This window comes from Gavialis gangeticus, unplaced genomic scaffold (assembly GCF_001723915.1).
Source record: "Gavialis gangeticus isolate Ggan-Ray unplaced genomic scaffold, GavGan_comp1, whole genome shotgun sequence".
Lineage (NCBI taxonomy): Eukaryota > Metazoa > Chordata > Crocodylia > Gavialidae > Gavialis > Gavialis gangeticus.
This window is the reverse complement of record NW_017729025.1, coordinates 133,693,046-133,710,808: the sequence shown is the minus strand read 5'-3', so window position 1 is coordinate 133,710,808 and position 17,763 is coordinate 133,693,046. Positions and strand designations below refer to the sequence as shown.

Sequence of the window (17,763 nt, the reverse complement as noted above, 5' to 3'; positions counted from 1 at the left end):
GCAGGCAGCCTGGCAGCAGCCTGGTAAAGCAGCCTCTGCCCAAGAAAAGTGGAGAGTCTGATCTTTCCTCCCCCCTGCCTGGAGCCTGCCTGAACTGCCCAGGGGCCCGGTGCTTCCCTTTGCAGCTGCGGTGCCCACTGGGATTGCCCAAGTCAGTTGCCTGGGGGTGGGTGCCACCTGGGGGGGGGGGACTGCTGCTGCTGTGGAGGGAAGCATCATCTCCCCTCCCCCTCTGCAACCCAGGAACCGCTCCACCCACCAGAAGCTTGCCCTCCCCTCCCCACTGGAGAGGCAGGTAAGTTAGATGAACACCTTGCTGGGTTAGATGAACACCTTGCTGCATTAGATGAACACCTTGCTGGGGTCGTTTGACCCCAGTACTCTTTCCTGCCATGGCAGGGGGTCGGACTAGATGATCTTCTCAGGTCCCTTCTGACCCTAGAAACTATGAAACTATGAAGTCAGTGGGGTGTGTGCATGACACAGGAGTTTAATCAGCCCTAAACTGAAGCAGTGTTTTTTAAAACCTACTACTTCAATTTAGGGCTCCCGTTTCATCTACACACACCCTTAGAAATGCAGGCACATGCCTGCAGTGACTCAGGGTAGAAGCCGGAGGGGGGGTTAGAACATCCCTCCCTTCTCTTCCGAAGTGATGAGCTGGAGGGTGTGGGGGTGTCACCAGGCCTCAGCAGGACGCTCTCACTCCCTTTGATAACAGAGCATTTATCAGCTCTGTTATCAGCATTTAGAACCCCATCAGAAAACAAAGCTTCTCTCATTAGTTCAAGCTCATCTTAAACATCTTTTTCCAAAGGAAGGAACAGAGGGACATTACGAGCTGACCTGTTGATTAGCTCTGAAAACCATAAGCTTACACAGTTCTGTCTCCCCCAGCACAGACTGTAGCCAGCACATGGTCTGCTAGCTAATGTGGAGAGGTGTTTGTGTATGGCAGACGGTAGGGGGAAATCCCTGCTTAGCAGGGAGTAAGGGGAGGCGGGGAGTAGGAGGAAGCCAGGCAGATGCCTGTGTTCTCTGCCAAAGCTGCAATCAGGGAGCAGAGGGGAGGGGCCAGTTCTGCTGTGGAGCAGAGAGCCCTGCCCAGCCCAGAGAGCATGCCAGTATGCTGGGGGAGTCTGGTTTAAATTAATTAGAAGGAAGAAGCAGGCTACAATCGGACCTGGACAGGTTACCAGGGTGGGTGGATAAGAAGAGGATGGGTTTCAACACGGACAAGTGCAAGGTGATGCACCTGGGGAGGAACAACCGGCACCATACCTACAGGTTAGGGAACTCCCCTCTTGTCAGCACGGAGGCGGAAAAGGATCTTGGAGTCATCATTGACTCCAAAATGAACATGGGTCGGCAGTGTGGGGAGGCAGTTAGGAAGGCCAACCGTACCTTGTCATGCATCCACAGATGCATCTCGAGCAGGTCCAGAGAGGTGATCCTCCCCCTTTATGCGGCACTGGTCAGGCCGCAGTTGGAGTACTGCGTCCAGTTCTGGGCGCCGCACTTCAAGAGGGATGTGGACAGCATAGAGAGGGTCCAGAGGAGGGCCACTCGCATGATCAGGGGACTGCAGGGCAGGCCCTATGAGGAGAGACTACGGGACCTGAACCTGTTCAGCCTCCACAAGAGAAGGCTGAGGGGGGATCTTGTGGCCTGTTACAAACTGGTCAGGGGGGATCAGAAGGCATTGGGGGAGTCACTGTTCCCCCGAGCACAGCCAGGAGTGACCAGGAACAACGGTCACAAGCTAGCAGAGGGTAGATTTAGGTTAGACATCAGAAGGCGCTATTTCACGGTCAGGGCGGCTAGGGTCTGGAACCAACTTCCAAGGGAGGTGGTGCAGGCTCCTACCCTGGGGGTTTTTAAGAAGAGGTTAGATGAACACCTTGCTGGGGTCGTTTAACCCCAGTACTCTTTCCTGCCATGGCAGGGGGTCGGACTAGATGATCTTCTCAGGTCCCTTCTGACCCTAGAAACTATGAAACTATAAATTAAACCAGCAAGGGGTCTGGGACAGACATTGCATAAAACAGTTTGACCCAAATCAGTTAAGTCTGATACTACATTCAACCAGGTCTATCTCAAACCATTTTCAGCCATTTTGAAACTGGTTTATGTGCAATGAACATCTGTTCTGTTACAGATTTAAGCCAGTTTCTGCTCACTTAAACCGGTTTATGTGTAATGTCTGTCCCTAGCCTTGATGTCTAAAATTGGGTCCTGAAAATTGAGGTGTATCAGATTATATAATACTTTAAAAACATTTGAGCTTCACCTGTATTTATCCATTTCCATTTATCCATTATCCATGTTCCAGGAAATAGGGGAAGTTAATACCTACTTGACAATGACACTACAAGAAATAATGAGTTAGTTTGAAAAGCAGTTTGAGGATTAGTTTGAAAAGCAGCTTGAGGAACAGACCTATATGTGGTGCTATTCATGGTATAGCATACTCACAATGTATTAAAAGACTTACTGTGACCCCTGCTGGACAGTTTGGGAACAGAATTTAAAAAGCTGATTTACTAGATATCTAGGATTTTTGGTAATTTGAAATTGCAGGGCCTCAGATATGGGTCCTGTTTCAAAGGGACTCCCCTGGATTAAATGCAGTATACTATATCACCTTACCACAAAAGCAAATGAATGCTATTGTACCCAGAAGAAGTATGAGTTCCAATCTGACGTCAGTACAGGCAATATACTTTTCTACAGCTAAATTTGCACAACTCACCAAGTGAGCTACATTTGTTACTTTTTAAAGCACTGTTTATGTTCCTATTAAATTAGTATAGGCCTAACAATTGCTTGGTGTTTTTCTTTTCATTCAAGTAGGGCAGATTTAGCGTTCATACCAACTACATTTTTACTGATCCTTTCACCAAGAATCTGTCTACCAAAAAGCAACAACTTGGTGGTAGACTAATTCAAGAGCCTTCATTTCTCAGTTTAAATTTTCAACCAGAAATTGGACAAATTTTTGCATGTACTAGGAAGGTTTGTGCATTTATCATTTTCTCTTGTGTTTACTTTTTCTCCTCTGCTACCAACAGCTTTTTAGCTCTGATAAAAAAATAGAAACAAATGACTGCTTAAACACACTAACTCTTTCATTAGGAGTATCACTTTAACAAGGTGCAGGAATTCTGTGGAATTCTGTGAAAGTAGTAATTCAACTGTGAAAACAAAAAAATCATGACATTTTACATTCCTACGTAAAATTAACTTTCTTCACAAATGGGTGTCTTAATTAACAAAATCAGCTAAAATGATCAAATATTTATGCCTCAACTCTTTCTGAAGATATTTAGTACACTTCAAGGGTGAAATTCTGGCTCTACTGAAGTTGACAGAAAACTTACATTTAGGCCAAATATTATGGTTGCAAATGTTTTTTTTTCCACAACAGAAGGAATGGAGGTATCTAATGCTTATTAGGGCAAAGTCTTTCAAATGTATCTTTGACATAACACATTATATACTTGCACAGACTTGCAGAAATATTATAGATATTATTAACACAGACACACAGTTTATGCAGGCATCAGTTTAAATCAGCTGAATATGTTTCAACTATTAAGTGATTTTTAAATATCACAGAATATTTACCATAATATATAAAAAAAGAAGATAAAACATAGAACCTAGCTAGCTCAACGGACTATAGCGACTCACTGGGCGCATCTATATGTGCACATTTACTGTGCAGCAACTGAAATTACAGTGCAGTACAGGCACACTTCTACATGTGTGCAGTAAATATGATGACTTATGCTGACTTGAGCATAAATTTGATACCTGCATCATGCATGATGCAGGTATCAGATTTACACCTAATTAGTTACTGTACAGAAATGCATGTATAGATGCCTTATTGTGCAGTAACACTGTATGTGTGGACTGACTTGGAACTAACTTTAGTCCCAAGTCAGTCCATACATAGTGTAGACATTGACCTATTCTCACTTACTGCTCAGTAATTTACTGTGCAGTAAATTTAAGATGGCATAAATGCATGTGTAGACATGCCCACTTTTTATTTTTGTGCTCATAGGATTTAATGGAGGCATGTGATCCGAGCAAGCCGTCAATTTTGTGACTATTTTGGATCCAAAACATAGCTCTGCAGCTTGAGCTTACGATTAGCCAAGAGAAGTGTTCAGTTCTTACTTCTGTCACAAATGAATATTAATTTACTTGTTTTATCTAATCCCCAGTAGTCATAGAAACATCATATAAATTTGGCATGCTTAACCGTGTCTACTCAAGAGTATCCTGGGACCAAATTATTAGGAATGCTGTAGGTCAGGAGAAGGGTATTTTTGCAAAGCTGTGAGTGAAATCTTTCACATTTCCAGAGGTTAACATGAAAGATTCCACTCACAGCTTTGCAAAAGCCATTATGCCTAATTGTCAGTCCCTTACACAGGTGAACACCTACTTTACACAAAATTAAAAGCTAAAATGATAGAGACACATTGCAGCAAGTAAAAACCATTGAGTAGGTCAAGTTCAGTCCTTTTTTTAGATTTAAAAAACAAGACTTGTATAAGACGTGGAGGAACAAATTCCAAGTTGTGGCTCATAGGAGGTGTAGAAAATAAAACATAGACACATTGACAGGATAAAGGTCATTTGCGCAGCACTCCATTTTGTGCTGACTGGGGAAAGATTCAGCCTCTGACAAACTACAGCTTTACTTTGGTTTCCTAAGGCAGCCAGGAGCAACTCAGAATCTCTGTGGTGCTGAGCGCTATAGAAATTCCTTCTTCTGACTCAGCTTTATCACCTCTGGTATCCAACCCATCTGTATATAGTTATATATACCAGGGACTATGTATATAAGGGACTACAAGGTAATGAAGGTGCAGCATGGGCCTGTACATAGTTACTTCCATGAGAGGGGTATTTTCTCTTGACCAGATCTAGTGGATTTATGAGTCTGGATTTGGCCTGAATTTTCTGGTCTGCTGCATAAACAATACATACTATCTTTAGATTAGCTGCTTATAACCTGTGGAAAATTCCTACTGTGGAAACAGGGGAAATGGGGATGCTTTGCCACCTTCTGGACCAGTAACCCACTTATGATGTAACAGGGCATGTTGAGATGTTGGGGCAGAACAGGGGGAAAGGATGAGGATGAAGCAGATCTCTCCATCACACCAGATAAACTACAGCAACCTTACATAATATAAAATTAGGACAGTCCTACTGTCAGCCAGACAGATGCAACCAGACCTGCAGTTTCTCAAGCATAGACTGGAGGGAGGAGAAACTCAAGACCAATGCAAAGGAACAGAAGGTCATTAACAATGCGGTACAGCAAACATGAAGGGATCTGATTTGTTCTTTCACGGATAACCTGCATGAAGGAAGGGAGTATAAAAACACCTCTAGCAAGTCTTTAAGTTTTACCTCTATACTCTCCTCGTGGGGAAGTTTCTTTTTGCTTGTCATTCTGGAATGGAGGGAGAAGCTGGGTACAGCCTTTGAAACCCACTAGAGCTCAAAGCCTCCACATATATGTAATATTAAAAGCCCCATAGAATGCTGAGTTATAGTGCAGAGAACACAATGATCATTGACGTGACCTAGGCTTCCCTTGCTGGCAAGACAACTTTTGGATTCATGCTGCCAATAGTTCAGTATTGCCAGTTTTAGCTCCCCCTTCCCCTGCTCCTCCCCAAGCAGTGCAAGAATAAGGGAGTACTCACTTTAGAGGAGGAGGGAAAGTTAGTTTAAATAGTAGAAATATAAACATGCAAGAGAATAAGGTGCCAACTGAATCATCACTGGAGACAGCCAAGGAGAGACAAGATAACCATCTATGGTTAGGGAAGAACAAAGTTAGTTCACCATGCTGGATGGGAATGGGGATGCACTATGGGTCTGATCATTGAAGTCAGTGGAGGTCTGTCTACCTTAGTTGGCATGGATCAGGCCCTGTATGACCTATTTCTAGTATTTTGTCAAAATTTAATGTGGTCTTTTTATTTAATGTGGTCTTTTTTATTTTATTTTAATTTTTTATTTAATGTGTTGTTGTTGTTTTGTTTTGTTTTTTATCAAAACCAATGATCCAGAATACAATTTTGAAATTAGACCATTAGCAATAGCAAAGGCTTTAAAAAAAAAAATCACCATTTGCAGCTAGTATACATCTATTTAGAGGTTTTTAACTTGGGTACCATAGATGTAGTGTAAAAGGCTAAAATACTCATTTGGATGAGTGGTATAGGTTGCAGGCATGTTGGTCTAAGGACATAGGCAGACAAGGTTCTTTGGGTAAATCTGATATCTTTTATTAGACCAACTCAAATAGCATGGCTACAACCTATACCCCTGGGCAAAGAAAAATTTTTTCCATCTATTTCAGTTGGTCTAATAAAAGATATCAGATTTACCCAAAGAATCTTGTTTGTCATTTGGATGAGCCCTTCACAGAGTACAAAAAAAGATTTAACAAACAAAACAAGAAAACCACCCTATTCACCAAATTCTACTTATTCCCACATTCAGAGGATAAATACGTTTGGTTTAGTTCTAGTCTGTTGTTGTCAATTCATGCTTAAAATAGGTAAAAATGGATCCCCTCAGGGTTCAATTTTGTTGTCAGATATAGATCAGTGGCTATAGAAATCTTTCTTCTAGTGCTGGGTAGCTTAGAATACAATCTCCAGGAAATGGTGATCTAGGAGCTCCTTTCCATAAAAGGAAAAAGTATTTAGAAATGCTTGGCTTTCGAACTGTTCTCTCTGCAACTCATTTTGCCATAGTACAGAAAGAGGAGTATAATCAGTGAACTTACCCTCTCTGTCTGAGTCAGAGCTGAATACTGTGTTAGCAAGGGCTTAGAATAAAGGTGCTTTACTCCATCTCCGCTGCTAGTTTGACAGGTGACCTCAAACGCTCTGTCAAATCACAGCAAATACATAAGAAAAGAGCAGAAACATAAACAAACCATTTAGACATTATTTTAAGGTTCCCTGGCTCATATGCTGCCTCCAGTCAAGGCAACTAGCGCTCATTGCCAGTAATGGCAGTTCCACACTCACTGAAAACAGCTCAGTGGCCTCTGAACTAAATAATTGTAAGCTGCTGCTTGTGGCTTGATTTACAACACTACATAATGCCTGCAAAATAGGTATAAAATGCAAATTATCAGGAGACCCTTCCCTATTTCCTTCGCGCAAGTGTACAAAAGTCACAAAGAACATGGCATCTGTGACTTGGTCCTTTGACCTTAAGCTACTTTATTTTATTCAATCAAAATCAAAGACAGAAACATAACTTTCCTGCTAATTTCTTTTTGCTTGTCAATCATAAATCACAATTTACTAATTATAACACTTAGCCCACGAAGACTAGCAATTTAAATCTTAAAAATAAAGAATATAAAAATACAGATGGGACACAGACATCTGAAAGAAAGTGGTTAAAAAGTTTCTCTCTCACTATGGATTTTCAAGGCAGATAGAACAGAAATATGAAATGAAAATAGCTCTAGAAAAGCTGGCTCATTTTCATTCCTTCATAACAAATTAAATTATATACATAAGGAAAAAGATTTCTTTACTGGTTTGTCACAAGAATAAAATAAACGGGACTGCTATTTACTGCATACAATTTCTTTTAAAAATGAAGAACTTCATTTTTCAATTACATTAGTAATTACATGTTTAAGCCACTCAAAAACTGCTTTAAATATCATTCATCTATACACAGTTTGCAGCCCCACAGGCTATGTAACACAACCTACACAACTTTAATCAGAAATAAAGTTCAGTAAAAAAAATCTTCCCTCATTAATGTCCAATCAACTACAGTAGATGGAACCAGTAAGTTTTGTCTGCACATAATGTATTTTTCTCATTCGCAAAATACTGAACAATACTATTCCAGGCTGCGCAGACTGCATAAAGGTAGAAAGCTGAGGTCACATCACAAGGAATAATGGCCATAAGTTGTTGGAGAGTAGGTTTAGATTAGATATCTGTAAGAACTACTTCATGGTCAGGGTGGTTAGGATCTGGAACCAACTTCCAAGGGAAGTGGTGCTGGCTCCTACCCTGGGGGTCTTTAAGAGGCGGCTTAATGCCTACCTGGCTGGAGTCATTTGAGCCCAGTTTTTCTCCTGCCCAGGCAGGGGGTTGGATTTGAAGATCTACAAGGTCCCTTCCAACCTTACTTCTATGATCCTATGACATTGGATTCTCAGTCACATTGGATTTGATCTTGTAAGGCCTGTGGGTTCTCAAATCCCTGTGAATTAATAATCATTTAGGATGTTTGGAATCCTTAGGACCCTAAATGAAATGCAAAAGGATTGTGCTACAGTAATGTTTAATATGGAACATTTCTACATAGGTGGCTTCTTTGTATACTTGTACCTCCTTGTGCCCAACAAAGACAGGGAAGTACAACTCTAAAATGTATACTGGAACCCATAAAAGATGACTACTGAAGAAACAACCAGAATAGAGCAAAAATGGAGATCCAACAGCTTCTAGGAGGCCCAAAAGTCTGTTAGAATCACTATAAAACTGAGTGGATAACAGGTCTTTTTCAACATCAGTTGCTTGTCACTCACATGATTAACATTACAAAATAACACTCAAGAAGGAAATACTTGCTTTTGTAATTTCAATTTTCCATGCAGCCCAAGAACAACAACAACTCAATACTACTTTATTTACTCCATTCCAAGATGAGGGGTTTTCCTCACTTAACATGGGGGTAACCCTTCACCTTGAAATCGAGTACAAGGAGGTGTGGTGCAGGCAGATGTTTCAGCTGCAGCTCTGGTCATGACCCTGACTCCAACTGTGACTCAGGTGCAGAATCAGGGCTGCAGCTACTGCCTGCCCCTTACCATCTCTGCCCCACCCCCTTTACCTTCTTGCAGTCTAGGGTTCCCCACCCACTCATTGCCTAGTGGATGGGTGGAGGCTATGGGGTGGGGAGATGGGGGAAGAGAGAGTGGGAGGCCCGAGGCTTCTGGGGGTGAGGCAGATGGCAGGGGCAGAGACAGTGGAGGGAAGGCAAGCACTGTGGGGGAGGCAAGCTGGGGGATCAAGTGGTGAGGGGGACAAGTGGCAGGGGGTAAAGAGTGGCATGGGAAGGGGAAGGGGTCAAGCTCTAATTCTTGGAAGGTCATTTTAAATCCCCTCTTCACCCCTCCCCCCCCACCACTGCACTGGGGAAAGCAGTGTATTGGGGCATGCAGTTGGGGGAGCAGGCAGTAGGGGGCAAGGGGCAGGGAGCAAGCTCCTTGACCTCCATCATCTCCCCCATCATCAGCTCTCCCACTGTCTGGCCCCACTGCCCCCTCCTTTGCCTGCCCTTCTGCAGCTGTGAGGGGTGGGGGGGAAGATGAATTTAAGACAACCCTCCAATAATTAGATTCTAGACATGAAAAATTATAATAAATTTATAAACTGTCCATGTCTAGAATCTAATTACTGGGGGATCATCTTAAATTCAGAGTCATCTTGGATTTGAATAAATATGGTATTTAATAATCTTATAGGTGATAGGTTCAATTCCAGGAGATAGTCCTGGAGATAGTCATGTTTTTCTACCTCAGCAGAAATTAGAATATGCTATCTTTTTTCATACACTAAAAACACAATAAGTAGCAATATTTTTTTTACTATCCAAGCATCTAAAATACCATTTGCTCAGATGAAGTCAGGACAACCTCTACTGATAGGAAACATTTGTAGATCTAGGACTTTGTGGGGAGGGTAATAATATAAGCACAAACAATTAAAGAAAATTTAGCACCTGTGAAAAATTCTGGATTACCAGTGCTGGAAAAATATAGCCCTTTATTTATCTACAGAACGAATACAGCTAAGGATGGCGAAAGTTAAAACCTCTTGCAATATTCTCCAATATACCTCCATTTTGATCTGGAGAGACTTCTCTAGGTGTATTCCTCACTGGTTATCATCTCTACTGATATTACCAACCAAAAAACAACTAGACAAAATGCAGTGATATTCTGTAATGTGTCCAGTATCAACTAGATCAACTCCAACACTGGCACTTGGCCACTGACATGGAATTTCAGAGATGGCTAATGTAGTAAGGTACCCTACCTATTACATTTCAGTACCACAAACTTCTTCTGAAATAATGTTTCAACATTCGAAGTCAATGAGAGATGCATGCCTAACTTCCTTAATCATACCCTTAATCTTTTTCCCTTGCCAAATGCCTTTTTTTCGAACACATATCTGTTATATATGTGCCCATGTGAATATTGTTACTTCTGTTTAAGTTTAGGTTTATTCATGTAATACTAAAGCATCTTAGAATTTGTCCCATAATAATCTGTATAAAGATAACAGATTACATCCACATTAAAAAATTCAACTGGCAAACACAATTTAAAGAGATATTGGAATTGGTGGGGAATGTTCTTTGTTCATTAAAATTTTAGAATATTGTGCCTAGGAAAATGGATGGCATTTTCTTTTAGTAATGCCCCTGGAAGAATTCAGGGCACCTTTTTCTTTTAGGCAGTAAGGAATTAATAATGCCAAACTTGATCTTTTTCTGAATGACTCAGAAATCTTAGAAGCAAAGTTTTCTGTTTTCAGTTTTTTGTCCTATTTACTAGCAATCTGAAGAATTCAATAAGATTAGGCTACTACCCATATCAATGATATAACCCTTCACAAAGAAATGGCCATAGACATTTTGTGTACATTCTACATAAAACTTCTGTTATAGCAATCTGCTACAATGGCATTCTTATTCATTCTGACAATTCATAACAAAGATTAATAATATAATTTTATCTGGTTAAAAAAAAAGTGCATCAAAACCCCAGGTCCAATCATACAGTCATTATTCAGGGCCTGATCACACTATTTTGTGAGAAAATCAACTAGGGGATAATTATAGGAAAGGAAGCTTTTGTAAGGTTCTTCTGGTTGAGGTTTATCCCTAATTATGTCCCATTATGAAAGATTCAGCATTTGTGTCTTCACCATTCCTGAGGGGACCAACAGCCAGTCCAGTGGATTCAAGGGGACTGGTGGTGTATTCTGGTGTTTCCATAATGACCCTGGGTCATGATGGCCCTTTACTCCCCAATACTTGGCTGCAGCATGGTCAACACTTGCATCGTTTCCCAACAGGTAACTCTTCCCAAGACCTCGCTTATGATGTGATTTCTAGGCTGAAGGGTGGTTAGAACCTGTAAATGTTCTGCTGAAAGGTGAAAATGGGAATGTTGCTGTTGAGCCAAGCAGGCACCTTTTCAACGCAGAAAATGGAAATCCTCAGATGCATTACAAAGCCCTCCATTTTTTACTTAGAATTTATTCAAACAAAATACTCTCTATATTCAAAGTTTGTCTAAGAATGGATTATGTAAAATCTGAATATGGATTTAGGATTTGGGTTACCATACCTGAACTACCTCATAAGCAATTTGAAGACTAGCACTCCCCCACTGCCCAATTAGGTACTATTCCATAGATTGTTCAGACGTATCTCCTAATTTTCTTCCTTTAAATTCCAGTCTATTATTCCTAATCAGATCTCCTGATATAATTTTCAACAATTGTTCTCCCTGCTTTGTGCAATGCCCTCCTAATCCCTAAGGGTTTATGTACTGCCGAGCTCTTTTATCCTTTTCTTGTGACAATTAATTCATTTTTGCTTATTTTGCCTGGTATTTTTTTTCCCCTCTTTCAAACCTTAAATTACTTTGCTTTTTCCTAGTTTAGTCATTCTAATCTAAGAAATAAACCTTAGAACAACAGCATTTATCAAACCAATCTTTTGGAACATCAGGATACTTTGAAATATATCAATATATTTGCTGGACATAATTGGTATGTACAGTATTAAGGAAGGGAGAGTCTGTGAGCCAAAGAGCATACTATATAAAAGCTAGACAGCTTAGTACACATAGCTTACCTGATGACCAGAAAGCAGTCAATTCTCAAAGCAGGATTGATGCCTGTTTCTCTGCCTGAAGATTTATTTTTGATAGGCCTTGACAAAGCGCATTTTAAGTAGAATTTGAATGAGGAGTGGGTGGATATTTGGCATACAGAGTAGGGATTTCCAAACATAAAGAGCACTAGAGAAGAAAGTGTGAAGAGAAGAGTGGGAGAAGGGTACATCAATGCCACTTGAGAGGGTGGCTTGGGAGGAATCTAGATTGAGATGAGAGCAGGAGAAAACCTACCTGATAAAAACTATTGGATGTAGTGAATAGACAGTGGTTGTGTGCACATATAAAACATAGAAAGCCTCAAGAAGCTTGCGAAGGAGACGTTTGCTGAAGAAATATTGATTGCTTCTCTTTCTATACAAAATATATGTTGCCTGGGAAAAGGACTAACCCCAGTCTTTGCCCCCACTGCAGTGATCCAGAACAATTAAATGAAAAACAAACATTATTAATACTCAAAAGAAATGAGATACTGGGCTAATTTCTTCCATATACAACTCTCCTATAGCTCACCTTTACCTGAAAAGAGAGGTATTGTATTGCTTGACTGTATGAGAAGGATACAGCAATCAAGCAATTAAGAATCATATTATTCAGTCTGCTTTCAGTATTATAAGGGATAGATGATTCCTTTTGAAAAACCATATACTTATCTATAGGTTATGAAAATGATTTTCACCATCACTCCAGTGGCCTTTTCTCTCCCGTAGGATGCAATAAGAGATGTCAATTTCAAAGGTCACTGAATTTCTACATCAGGTCTGTCTAATTTCTTAATGTCTGCGGGCTTGCACACTGTAGGAGCTGCACCAGCAGGAGGCCACATGCTGCCAGGACCATGGTCCCCTCTCACCTCCCTGGCTGCAAGTTCTCCTGGCACCATGCAGGCAGGAAGTTCCCCCCGCAGCGCTGTCCTGTGTGCATGGGCAAGTGATTCCCCCTCCCTTACTTCTGTACCCTGCATGCAGGCAGGCAGCCCCACTTACTGCTAAACTGTGCAGGTGGGCAGCCCCTATACCTTCTTGGCTGTGGACTCCCCCACTCCACCATGCTGCAGGCTCTGTGCACTGTACGCTGCACTGAGTCATGCTGCCCTACCTTGCCTTGTCCCCTGAGGCAGGGACAGGAAGTGAAAACCAGAGCAAGGAGGGATATCCTGGAGGCCCTGGCTGCTGCAGCAGCCAGAATGATGAGGGGAGTGGTGGCCAGGCAGATTCTGGGGCCTGCAGATAAAACCCTTGTGGGCTGTATGCTGCCTGCAGGCTGCCAGTTAGCTCTGTTATACATGAACAAACCTGCTTTTGTGCCAACACCCTTTTGCTCTAAGCCACATTGTGCCAGACACTGTATAGTGACATGAAAAAGATAATCCTTTCACTGGAGAGCTTGTAGGCAAGGGGTGGCCACATTGTGGCTTATGAGTTGCATGAGGGAAATATAGTAGAATGGAGACTCTGAAGAATGTAATTTAACACACAGTCTGTATTTCAAGTGCCAATGACAGTTATTTATTCTGGTCTATCATGCAGGTTGTACTGGGCAGCTGAGAATATGTAATACTTTGGAATGGCAAACTGATTATCTTTTTGGCTTAGGTAAAGGAAGAAACTGACATTTCCTTTGGTGAAAAAATCCCAAGTCCTCTGATCTCACTTCACTCCTTTTTGGGAATCAGCTAAAGCTGTGCTACAAGAAGAGATATAATTTCAAACGCATTATTAAAAAAAAAAATCATGTAACCACCACCAGAGCTGGAAAACAAATTATATAATTTGGAAAAAAAATATTAGCAATGTCCTAACTTGGAAACCTAAAATAAGTTGAAGGCAACTAGGGCAGAACACAATTGCTTAGTGACCCACAAGGCTAAACACAGCTTGTTCTTATTCAAGCAAAAAGTCTTCCAAATGGAGAAATAAATGAAGCAAATGTATTTCTATCCTTTTTAAAAATGGTGCTCACTGAGAGCCATCCTGTTGATTAACTCTGCAACAAGTAGGTTACTCTGCAATTCCAAAAGGTATCTGCAGTCTTTCAAACAGACACAAATTATATTCAACTCTAGGTCATCTAAGCAAGTAGTAAATGTTGCTAACGATTGTATTCTCAGTGACAGAAGTAGAAGTAGAAAAACATCTTAGTAAGGTGCAAGGAAGTTACCTTCCATGGCTCAGATAGGTTTCTAGGCTTTAGAAAGCCTATCAGATCAAACATCATCAACCACTGTATGACCTAATTGGCAGCTTAAAGGGATATTTTGTTCTGAAAAATGAATGCATAAATATAACACCCTTATTCAGCAGATCTGAACACTATGCATACTGTAATCACGTCTTCTTACTGTAGTGACAAAACATATTTGTATTTATTTTATTAGCAGAGCATAAACAATATAGGTACAGGAGTGTGAGCTGGTTTCTGCTTATGAAGCAAAAGAATTATGAAATAATTTCAGATGATATCTTACAGTGCTTCTCTACAATGGAAATTGACTAAGAATGGCATTTGTTTATCCAAGTGTTCTGCATCCTGTGTGTATTGAAAGTATATCCTGTTTATCTGACTGGCTACAATAACTTTATACTCTTACTACTGTTGGCAAAAGTTAGCCCTACTGTTATAATTCCCAGTTAGAACAGAGATGTTCAATTTCTGATTGGTTGGGGGATGCACCCCACATGGGCTGCGGGTCCCCAGGCCACATGCATCAGCACCTCCAACAGTACACCTCCATCACATAGGAAACACAACCCCGCCCCCCAACACATGGGAAGCAAGATCCCTGGGCTCCCACAGGCCATGCTGCGCCACCCTTGGGGGCAGAGGAAGAAGCTGGAGAACCCAGTAGCAGTAACAGCAGAAGTGGTGGGGGAAAGCAGCAGCCAAGCAGGAGCCCAGGGACTAGGTGTCAAACTCTCATGGGCTGTAAGTGGCCTGTGGCTACCAGTTGGACAGCTCTGAGTTAGAACATCAATAATGCTGCTTGATCCAGAAAGAACCTAACTTTCCTTCTAGAGTCCAGGTGGAATTTGTAGGCCTAAGCAAAACCAAAATTTGTAGGCCTAACCAAAACCCATTTGTAGAAAACCAAAAATGAACCACCATCACAAAAAAACTATGACATTATATACTTATTTGTAATACTCTGATTTGCGGGGGTCTTAGATTGAATATAATGGTAAAATTCAGCACAGTAGAGGGCTTTTGTTTTAAAATCTCATTTAAAAATAATTTACAGTTTATTACAAATGGATAAACTACGAAGTGCCTGATAACTTTCTTTGGGGGCCTCCCTAGCACAGTTGCACTTTAGGTCTCTTTTCCCAAGGTAATATCTACACTCCTTTGGCATATACAGTTTTACCTTCAGAAGCAAACTCCCACCTGTTTTTGTTTTTGCTTACTACAATGGCAGAATGAACCAAGGATATTCACTAACTTCATTGTTATTCAAAATGGGCCACATCTGACAGTCTTTTAACTCATGCACTGATCCAGTGTGGGAGCATCTACGTGCGCACTTTAATGCACAGTAGCTTATTTTACTGTGCATTACAAGCGCCACGTAAAAAACCATACTATTACACAAATACTCAGTAAGATAGGCTACTGTGCATTAAGCATCACTTTAAAAATGTGTGCTTTTGGTACTGCATATTACGGCAACCTAATGCATATTTATTTAGTACCTCACATTGGAGGTACTAAATTTAATGCGCCTTAGGAAAAATGCATTAATGCATGTGTAGATGTGCCCTGTAAGACTGCTTTTGCTCCCAACACAAGACAATGGAAAGACTCCATAAATTAATAAACTAATGTGATAAAACAAAAGTTTTGCAAATATGCTTTCTCCTGCTTTGCACAGCTATCCATCTTTTATTTTGGGTAAGATCAACCCTACCTATTGACAGCCAGAATCTCAGACATTATTTAATAGACATTTTGAAATACCTTTTGTTTCACTCTTACCTAGCTTTACTCCCATAAGGGAAAGAAGCAGTTCAGATAAGGAAATAACTAAGGGGCTGTTTGTTATCAAAATATTTTTCTAAAAGGTTGCATTGTGAGAAGGCAGCTCACCTACTGCATTAACTGGACTATTTTATCTTTTATTTACATGCTTATACTCCTTTATTTCCAAAGCAAAAAAAAAAATGCAAATAAGCCCCACAATACCATTTTGCTCATAGGAAATATATGAAATGCGATTAAAAAACTTGCTTGTGGCCTTGGTAAAAGAGGGTGGATGGAGGCCCCCAAAGAAAGTTATCAGGCACTTTATAGTTTATCCATTTGTAATAAACTGTAAATTATTTTTAAATGGGATTTTAAAAGAAAAGCCTGCTGCCATCTATGGACAGGAAGACTATCATGTTTCTTTCGTGTCTGGCCAAAAAATTCAGTACAAATCTCACTATCAAGATAGCAATGGTTTGGCTAACTCTCAAGAGCTTATATATAATTTTCTGATATTGTGCTGGATTATTTAGAGCTGGATTTCTGTTTCAAAGAGACTTGGCTAAAAACTGTGGTAACAAGACAACATTTCAACATAAAACAATAAAAGTTATTTGATGTGAAATATAGATGTGATCCTATGTGGGCCAACAACATTCCACTGCCCCACTAGAAAAAGTCAGTAAATATCAGGATAAAATATATCATCCCCACTCTATATATCAGTTATGTCAGCTGAAGAATTCTTCCATGAAAGAGCCATGACATAGCAGCTGCTTTAAACCCAAAGACTTCAAATGGCATCTGATGAAGCAGGCTGTTGCTACAATAGGTTATGCCTCTGAACTAGTTAGTCTCTTACTGTGACCACCCTACTTTAATTTCTGCTAGACTGAGTAGTACACATTTGAACAGTTTGGTAGGGTGGTCCACAAAGCAGTACCAGATTTGTGCCAGTCTCACATATAGAAAAGAAGGACAGTGATTTGTGCTGGTAGAGGTTACCCTTGTTTGAAATGGGAGGAACCTCTACCAGTGCAGGTTGAGGCTTTCCTTGCCTACTTTTGAATATGCATTGATGCAACTACGTCTTTGGCTGAAATCTGAACAAATTCCTAATACAGGAAAAACCACAAACTGAAAAAAGGAGGTCACTAGGGGAAGAACCTCCAGAAGGGGAAGGAATGAAAAATGTAAGATGAAGATAAGGAAAAGGCTACAGTAAACCAAAGTATAAGGTAAGTTACCTCCGCTTGCTACAAGGTACCCAAATTGACAAGTAGGCAATGCAGATTCAGGAAAAAAATTCTAAGCATCTTTAGAATGAGTACAGGTAGAAAGAGGGAAAAGATTCAGCATACCGCTTTATCAGTTGAAAAAAAAGAGGAACAGAAGAGCTTTGCTGGTCTGTAGAAAGGTGAAGGCAGATAGAAAATAAAGTATCTTTGAAAAGTCAGAATTCCTAGATATTGGTGAAGGACCAGATGTATTAAAAAAGATTAAAGATAGCTATAAATATCAGGATATATACACACATTACACTTAGAAGTTTGGGAGGTTAGATCAGGTAAAAAAAATGGCCACCCAATCTAACTCAGTGATTCCTCACTTCAATCCTCCTTTCTGGAAATTAATTGCAGAACAGTACAGACATTCCTGGGATCTGATGTACAATCACATGGTTTACTTTAAGCTTGTAGCTGCCAGTTTTACAGAACTTTGTGGGGGCTGGGAGCCCAATCTAAAGTAAGGTGGGATGGGAAGAAGGGGTGGGATTGTGGGGGGGGGGGGGGGTTGGCGAGATC

General features: G+C 40.7%; 1 protein-coding gene across 2 annotated transcripts in view; it reads right to left on the bottom strand.

Moving 5' to 3' along the window:
* The window catches only part of MRVI1 (murine retrovirus integration site 1 homolog), a 289,447-nt gene that overhangs the window by 98,005 nt on the left and 173,679 nt on the right, over positions 1 to 17,763 (bottom strand). Inside the window, exon 7 of one of the 2 annotated variants that reach the window (XM_019519582.1) lies at positions 6,830 to 6,932. In XM_019519582.1, the coding sequence (XP_019375127.1) occupies positions 6,830 to 6,932 (103 nt within the window). Of the gene's footprint in view, positions 1 to 6,829; positions 6,933 to 17,763 lie in introns of those variants that run through there. The other variant, XM_019519583.1, reaches the window with a different exon arrangement.